Source organism: Caretta caretta, chromosome 1 (assembly GCF_965140235.1).
Source record: "Caretta caretta isolate rCarCar2 chromosome 1, rCarCar1.hap1, whole genome shotgun sequence".
Classification (NCBI taxonomy): domain Eukaryota; kingdom Metazoa; phylum Chordata; order Testudines; family Cheloniidae; genus Caretta; species Caretta caretta.
The window spans coordinates 140,367,504-140,376,466 of NC_134206.1; the positions used below are offsets into that span (position 1 = coordinate 140,367,504).

The 8,963-nt window shown below is 42.7% G+C and overlaps 1 protein-coding gene across 13 annotated transcripts in view; it reads right to left on the minus strand.

Moving 5' to 3' along the window:
- The window catches only part of PHKA2 (phosphorylase kinase regulatory subunit alpha 2), a 72,472-nt gene extending 68,681 nt beyond the window's left edge, over window positions 1-3,791 (minus strand). For 6 of the 13 annotated variants that reach the window (XM_048862275.2, XM_048862260.2, XM_048862250.2 and 3 more), the window contains exons 1-2: window positions 3,126-3,415; window positions 1,907-2,154 (exon numbers count right to left, since the gene is read on the minus strand). In XM_048862275.2, the coding sequence (XP_048718232.1) occupies window positions 1,907-1,984 (78 nt within the window). In that variant the 5' untranslated portion in view covers window positions 1,985-2,154; window positions 3,126-3,415. Of the gene's footprint in view, window positions 1-1,906; window positions 2,179-3,125; window positions 3,416-3,552 lie in introns of those variants that run through there. The other 7 variants (XM_048862285.2, XM_048862268.2, XM_075131719.1 and 4 more) reach the window with 4 other exon arrangements.
- Window positions 3,792-8,963: the final 5,172 nt, after the last annotated feature.

Sequence of the window (8,963 nt, forward strand, 5' to 3'; positions counted from 1 at the left end):
ACAGCTGTAAAACTAATCTGAAAAGTTTTCAAAATAAATCACGTTAAAAATGTATAGTGTGTACCTTCCAAAAATGAAACCTACATCTATCTCTGCATTGTGAAGAATATGTATTAAGGTTATAACAACCAACAAGAATGCACTTTTATGTAGAAATCCATGATTAAATTACTAGTGATTTAAATCAATTTGATTTAAATCAAATCCACCCTGCTGCGAGGGTCATATATGTTAGCAGAAAATGTTCACTACGGCACCAGTCCTGCAAGGAGCTCTGACTTCAATGTTTCACTTATATTTTGCACAAAAAATGTAATCTGTGATTTGAAGATTATAGGTCATCTGGTATAAATTGGAATAAAACCAATAATCTACCCCAGCATACATTAAATACATCATTCCTTTTTATTAGATTTCTATTTTGCTTATAACATATGCTTTCCAAACATAAGAATTCACAAATATACAAAATGGATCTGAAATGGCAAAGCTCCTATTGACTTCAGCATGAGCAGGTTTGGGTCCGTAACACCCTCCTCCACTGCCTTGCAGCCTCTTTCAGTGCTTAGTAATAAGTATATTTGGAAACTGACTCATGGAAAAAATTCCTTGCTCTCATCTTTATATGCTGAACTATTTGAATTGAACCACCCACCATCTCAAAGGACACTAACTTTTCTGCACCCTATGTCTGTTCTTAAGGATGTAATAGATGATCTGAGCAAATGGAGAACAATATGGTAGGTGTTTATGCATGTCCATGAGCCAAAACGTATAGTAGGTCACATTTTTTGCCTACCAGCCTTGAGAGTGTCATTCTTTTTCTATGTATGTATCCAAGCCACACAACAAGGGGTCAGAGTCTGATCTGAGTTACACTGCTATATAAATCTAAAGTCACTCCGCTAAAGTTAACATAGTGATTGTAGATTTTCACCAGTGTGACTGAGAAGAGAATCTGGCCAAAGATTCTGGTACGAAGTGTATTGTAATAAATACATACTAAACAAATTATGTTTGCTGGCAACTGAACCAGCTCTATTTCGGATTCAGTCTTACTTTCAGCTAAATGACATTCATAGCCACGTATCTGAAAGTCACTGTACACCAGTTTCAAAAGATACACAATAATGCACGCTCACATATCTGAGTGTGAAGGCAAGCCATTGAACATAACCACAAACAACAACGTTAAACTAACATTTAAGAACTTACTGGGTTTCCACATACAACGGACATGCTTTTTCAAGTCTTGTATAATCAGCTACTGAGTACCCTTGTCGAGTTACAGCAACTCATTTTACTTGATGCCCACTCAGAATGAAAAGAAGCCACCATTTACTTTACAGAGAAGATATTTTTCTATCGTTATGAATGCTGTATGTCCAACATCCGCATTATTGAATTAAATCAGTACAGGATATCTATCTGGGGCACTACCTCAGTGCACCTCTCTCTATTCTCTTCCTAAACTAATACTCCACTTAATTTGTACAGTACACTCCACCTCATACCACACGACGTTATAAAAAATACTTCATAGCATAACTCTCCACAAATACTCTATTTCCTACAATAACAGATTGTGCAAACATACTCTGCTCCCTATTGCAACATGCTGAACCAACATACTCCGCTCCATACAATAATGAGCTCCACACACATACTCCAAAAGCACGGGCGCTGCTCTTGGATCTGCCCCAAACCAGTACTCAGTCACGTCCACTAAGCAATTAACCAGCCCATTGAACTTATATCAGGAATCCCACAGAGCCGACTGAAATAATGAGTAAGATTAAAAAAAAATTCATAAACGAAAAAAAATACTCCCTCAAAATAAAGGCCCATCGGGGTTCGTGGAGGAGTGAAAGGGTCCCATTCTTCTCTGCACTGACTCTGCACTCACCTGATGACATAAAATGGTCTGTTGAACCAGTCGGGCATAGCCATCCAAGCGGACTCCAGAGTTACTTCTGCTTCTCATCTCCCCAAGGCCTGGGATTTTTGTCTCTCTCTCTTCCTGTGTCTCTCTCTCCCTCCCACACTTCAGAGCAGCAAGAGCGTGGCTGGGATCCTCTCTCTGAAGCAGCTCTTATTCTTCCTGGTTCATACATGCAGCAAGCTTTCCTGTGACACTTGCTGGCAACTGATGCCCTTATTCCAAAATAAACATAGCAGCTGTCAACAAAGCAGGGATTAGAGAGAGGATTTACCCTTTCATCTACATGCTAACCCGGCCAGTAATCAATGGGCATACTGCACCACAGACATTATCTACATGCTCCTCACATAATCAGATGCCATAAATGATTGGTTTATTATCTGGATGCTGTGTTCACACCACTATGAAAGAAAAACAATAACAATTCAGGTCAAGAACAGCATGTATTATTTTAACACCTAACACATATATATTGCAATATATTACTTCTGTCATATATAATCCTAGTTATCATAAGTCTACATGCTATCATTATGACCCATAGGCAAGCAATATTATTCCAGTGTATAAAGAATCTATATGACAGAAGTAATATATTTTAAAGCATTTTATAACACCTAAAACCAATGGGTTAGTTATTGCACCATATGAACCGTGTTTATATGGATACAGTTATTGTGTACAAAGGATGATTGTAAGCGATTGCTTACAGTTTCTGTGCTGTAACCCTACCCACGGATAGGGGTTCATTTCAGGGGGTAACACAGCTCTTTAGTTCAATATCTAAGAAACATACAGGGACACAATGAATTGTGTTCAGTACTTAACAGGCCCAAGGCTGCCACATTCCAGGGAGCGTGAGTTTGTCACAGCCAGCGATGGTTTGACTCCCCTCTTCGCCAACTGATTAGAATTTCACACAGCAAAGAGCACCTGGCTCTGGTGGGGGGGGGGGGGGGGGAGTTAATTTGCTCTAATCTCAATATACGACTGGGTTTAAGGGGACTGGCCGATGGTTGGTTTGCCTGTTTTCTTCACCATGGTGACCAACAATCACCTTTCTTTGCCGAATTACGAATGGCTCTGAATGCCTGTTCACGTCCCCGACCAGCGGAGCGGAGCCAGCGGTGGGTGTCCCCCGCTCGGACAGATGCGCGCAGCTGGGCGCTTTGCAGCCACTCACCTGCCGAACGGCAACCGGGGGGCCCCATCCTCTGCCCGCCCCGCTCCGGACGGCTGCCGTGGGAGGAGGAACGTGAACGTCTTTCCCAGCAGCAACCCGGTCAGTTGCCCGGGCTAGGCACTGCGGGGCAGAGGCAGGCAAACCAGCCGCCCGGGGCCATCCATTCCCCGCGCGGGCGGGCGGGCGAGCCCTGGGGCGTCTGCACGGAGCTGCGCGCCCGAGCCCCGGCAGGCGGCTGACTGACAGGTGCCGCGGGGCTGCGGCAGCGGGGACGCTTCTCTCGGAGCCGGGGGGAGGGGAAACCTTGGTTCTGCCCGCCCCGCCCTCCCGCGGCAACTCGCTCGCCCACAGGCCATGCAAGGACAATAGAGCGGCTGGCACCCAAATGGAACCTCCGCTTGCTCTTGAGAAAGGAGAAAAAACCCACCTCGCCGATGATATCGTTGGTACTGCTAATGGGCTTGAGTCAGGAGGGGACTTTCCCTTGGGTGTATTTTTCAAGCCCTTTGGCATCAATAACGGCTTTACGCCTCTGTTAGGACCTGGGCAGCGGCAGCCTAGTTCTCAGTGAGAGCAGCGCGCGGACTGAGCCCGGCGCTCCCGCAGCATCCCGGGGAGCCGCCTCCTGGCGCCGGAGCCTCTGCCCGGGCGGGGGCGGGGAATCGCCCCACTCTTCGCAGGAGCGCCGCCGCTCGTCCGTCTCCAGCAGCCCGGGCGTCTCACGTACGGCTAGGCAGAGACTGCGCCGGAGGCCGATCTCTCACCTGTGTAACTGCGCTGCTAGTTGCCCGCTCTGAGATGGTTGGTGTGTTTGTTTTCTGAAAGCCCCAGCTCCTGGAGTCATGTTATTAAGAGCGAATCTGACATTTCATTTTGAAAAGGCCCTCATGGCAGCTGAGAAAAGTTGGATGCTGGGAACCCAGAAGGATCAAAAACCAGGGGTAGCTAAAGAGACACAGGTTTCAGAATAGCAGCCCTGTTAGTCTGTATTCGCAAAAAGAAAAGGAGTCCTTGTGGTACCTTAGGGACTAACCAATTTATTTGCGCATAAGCTTTCGTGAGCTACAGCTCACTTCATTGGATGCATTCAGTGGAAAATACAGTGAGGAGATTTATATTCACACAGAACATGAAAAAATGGGTGTTTATCATGCGCCCTAATGCATTAATGTCCCTCTGCCATGTACATTGGTCAAATTGGACAGTCTCTAAGTAAAAGATTAAATGGACACAAATCAGACCTCAAGAATTATAACATTCGTAAACCAGTGGGAGAACACTTCAATCTCTCTGGTCACTCGATTTCTGACCTAAAAGTGGCTGTTCTTCAAAAACAGACTCCAACCAGAGACTGCTGAATTGGAATTAATTTGCAAATTGGATACAATTAATTTAGGCTTGAATAGAGACTGGGCGTGGTTGAGTCATTACACAAAGTAAAACTATTTCCCCTTGTTTATTTTCCCCCCTTTCCCTCCCCCCCCCCCTCAGATGTTCTTGTTAACTGCTGGAAATGGCCCGCCTTGATTATCACTACAAAAGGTCATCCACCAGTCCCGTCCCGTTCCGTTCCCCCCCCCCCCCTCCTGCTGGTAATAGCTTATCTTAAGTGATCACTCTCCTTACAGTGTGCATGACAAACATCCATTTTGTCATGTTCTGTGTGAATATAAATCTCCTCACTGTATTTTCCACTGAATGCATCCGATGAAGTGAGCTATAGCTCACGAAAGCTTATGCTCAAATAAATTGGTTAGTCTCTAAGGTACCACAAGTACTCCTTTTCTTTTTTTAAAGAGACACAAGCATTTACTGGTGGTTGTTTTTTTTAAGTCTCATGTTTTTTCATGTGGTTTCCTGATTTTGGGAATTGGCTGACTCATGATTTTTGAACATTGGAGGGGTGGTAGTAGTGAATTCAGTGATATGGAGGGGGGTGGCTCTCTCTGAAGACAGGTTTCAGAGGAACAGCCGTGTTAGTCTGTATTCGCAAAAAGAAAAGGAGTACTTGTGGCACCTTAGAGACTAACCAATTTATTTGAGCATGAGCTTTCGTGAGCTACAGCTCACTTCATCAGATGTATACCGTGGAAACTGCAGCAGACTTTGGGAGTGGCTAAGTCATTATGCAAGGTAGCCTGTTTCCTCTTGTTTTTTCCTACCCCCCCCCCCCCAGATGTTCTGGTTTAACTTGGATTTAAACTTGGAGAGTGGTCAGTTTAGATGAGCTATTACCAGCAGGAGAGTGAGTTTGTGTGTGTATGGGGGTGGGGGGGATGTGAGAAAACCTGGATCTATGCAGGAAATAGCCCGACTTGATTATGTAAAGAGTTGTCACTTTGGATGGGCTAGCACCAGCAGGAGAGTGAATTTGTGTGGGGGGGTGGAGGGTGAGAAAACCTGGATTTGTGCTGGAAATGGCCCACCTGTTGATCACTTTAGATAAGCTATTACCAGCAGGACAGTGGGGTGGGAGGAGGTATTGTTTCATATTCTCTGTGTGTATATAAAGTCTGCTGCAGTTTCCACGGTATACATCTGATGAAGTGAGCTGTAGCTCACGAAAGCTCATGCTCAAATAAATTGGTTAGTCTCTAAGGTGCCACAAGTACTCCTTTTCTCTCTGAAGAGATTCTTGAGATTCTGCATTTGCAAACATGCTTACAAACGTGCTTAACTTTACTAGCATGAGCAGTCCATGTGTCTGAAGTCAAAGGGAGTACTTAGACTCATGGAAGGGATCTCGAGAGGTCATCTAGTCCAGTCCCCTGCACTCATGGCAGGACTAAGTATTATCTAGATGATCCCTCACAGGTGTTTGTCCAACCTGCTCTTAAAAATCCCCAATGATGGAGATTTCACAACATCCCGAGGCAATTTATTCCAGTGCTTATCATCCTGACAGGAAGGTTTTCCTAATGTCCAACCTAAACCACCCTTGCTGCAATTTAAATCCATTGCTTCTTGTCCAATCCTCAGATGTTAAGAAGAATAATTTTTCTCCCTCCTCCTTGTAACAACCTTTTATGTACTTGAAAACTATTATCATGTCCCCTCTCAATCTTCTCCTCTCCAGACTAAACAAACCTAATTTTTTCAATCTTTTTTCATAAGTCATATTTTCTAGACCTTTAATAATTTTTGTTGCTCTTCTCTGGACTTTCTCCAATTTGTCCACATCCTTCCTGAAATGTGGCGCCCTGAACTGGACACAATACTCCAGGTGAGGTCTAGTCAGTGCAGAGTAGAGCGGAAGAATTACTTCTCTTGTCTTGCTTACGTACTTATGCTAATACATCCCGGAATGATGTTTGCTTTTTTTACAACAGCGTTACACTGTTGAGTCATATTTAGCTTGTGATCCACTGTGACCCGCAGATCCCTTTCCTAGGCAGTCATTTCCCATTTTGTATGTGTGCAACTAATGGTTCCTTCTTAAGTGGAGTACTGTGCATTTGTCCTTATTGAATTTCAACCTATTTGCTTCAGACCATTTCTTCAGTTTGTCCAGATCATTTTGAATTTTAATCCTATCCTCCAAAGCACTTGCAACCCCTCCCAGATTCGTATCATCCGCAAACTTTATAAGAGTAGTCTTTATGCCATTATCTAAATCACCAATGAAGATATTGAATAGAACCAGACCCAGAACCAATCCCTGCAGGACCCTGCTCGTTATGCCCTTCCAGTATGACTGTGAACCACTGATTTTCCAAATAGTTATGCACCCACCTTATAGTAGCTCCATCTAGATTGTATTTCCCTAGTTTGTTTACTTGTGCTAGTAAGGCTAAGCACAGGCATAAATGTTTGCAGGATGAGTGTCTAGGGAGGCTTTCAGATTCAAGGAAAAGTTGACTCCAAATTTACCTTTAGCAACTATCAATATATAAAGCCTAAGATCAATAGGAATGTTTTCATGAAACAGATATTTTAAAAGTTATAATTAACAGGATGTTTTTGGAGGATGGCGGGAGGGGGGGAGTCTAAGAACCAATACACTTCCCCCTACAATATTTGTGACTCAGGCAGTACACTCACAAGCTACTGTACACAGACCCCATGCTTACAGGGAGCTCTACTGAAGTCAACATAATGTTGTGTGAGGCACCTTGCAAGGTAAGGATCTTAAACATTGAACGCTATGTTAATACATAAAAAAGTGAAGTTAACTAGTTTCAAAGTAGCAGCCGTGTTAGTCCAAATCAGCAAAAAGAACAGGAGTACTTGTGGCACCTTAGAGACTAACAAATTAACTAGAAAGTCATTAGAAACAAAAGTGAAAATGAGTAGCCTATTCCCATTGTCCAAGCTGAGAAATGCAAAAATAGCAATAAAAAGTACAAAGTAAATTGGATTTTATATGTTCTTTTTGATTTAATGTTACAAGATGCCATTAGCAAAAGTAAGGACAGTTACTTGAAAATTAGCTGTTTTTTTTACTTGAAAAACAAATTGGCACTGAAACCAGATTTGAGATTGTCGCCATCTATCTGGTGCATTCAGCTCTAGACTTTTATTTTTAAATTAAAGAAGATAGAAGATTTTACAGTATCCAGTTGTAAATGAAACTATTTTTCTTATAAGCAGTCACTGGGGGTGTAATGGGCAGCTGAAATGTGTACTTTTGGCCTGATTTACCACTGTTAGTCCTGTTTTACACTGCTATAACTCCATTAAAATCTGTGGAGTTTCCCCATATGGCAGAGCTCTAAGTCTTGATTTCAAATAAAGATACCTGACCTGCATGTGCACAACAGACAGTTGCAAAACCTATAGTTCCTTGCCCTTCCACTGCTCCTCTCCCAAACAAAAAAGAACCAGACGTGTAAGTGGCTGTTTACCCCAGAAGGGAATTTTCAAAATAGTTGAAGGCACAAAATCCACTCCTAAACATCTTCAAGGGATTTGCATGTGGAATTAAGAATATTATTGAAAAACATTCATGTTGTAATACTCTATTTTTGACATGATTCCCAAATTGACTGTGACTGACTGTAAAGGTAGAGAAGATATAAGGAAATGGAGAGCAGTGAATTCAGTCTTTGCACTATGGAAGTGTTGCCATATATAATACAGGATGGGGTAAGGAGAATTGCTATGCAGAAGTTCCTTAAACCCTCTAGCCAGAGCCCTGAAATTGAAATTTAGATAACAATTTAGTGGATGATGCACAATCCCAGAACAGAATCCAGCTCACTCTCCCCTAGCCATATTAACTCTGTAGTGCTAACAGAACGCAGTACAGTGCAAATAGTAATTTTTTTTTTTTATCACTAAAGTTAACAGACAAGTCTATGAATACACACAGGGGCCAGATCTGTCGAGTAAGGTAGTGCCATTTTTTAGACGATACTTTGCTGTTGTCTTAAGATTTCAAACTAAAGGGAGCAGGGAACACCATTTCCTCTGTTTAAAATAGTTTTGTAAAACATAGAGGAGAAAATGGATGGGAGTTCTCTTTGTTCAACATTCGTGATCGCAGATTTTTCCTATTCTCAAATCTTTAGAACAGCTTCAAGTATGGACTTGATGGCTTTGTTTCTGTTGAAGCATACACTTATGACCATGGCTGCTAAGTGTTAAGCAATAACATAACAGCACTGACCTGCCTCAATACTTAAATGTGTTGACAGGTACAGAGTTAAAAGTCTAGCAGAACCTAAAATGTGCAGTTGTTTCTCAATACTTCATCCTGTCTCTGACTGGCTTTGTTGCATGACTCTCTGTATTTTATCATGCCCATCACCATGCTATCTAGAAACCTGATATCTTGTTAGGATGTCATGGATTCCCAAGTCAAATTGCATATGTAACAACAGAGAGACAAAGTGGGTG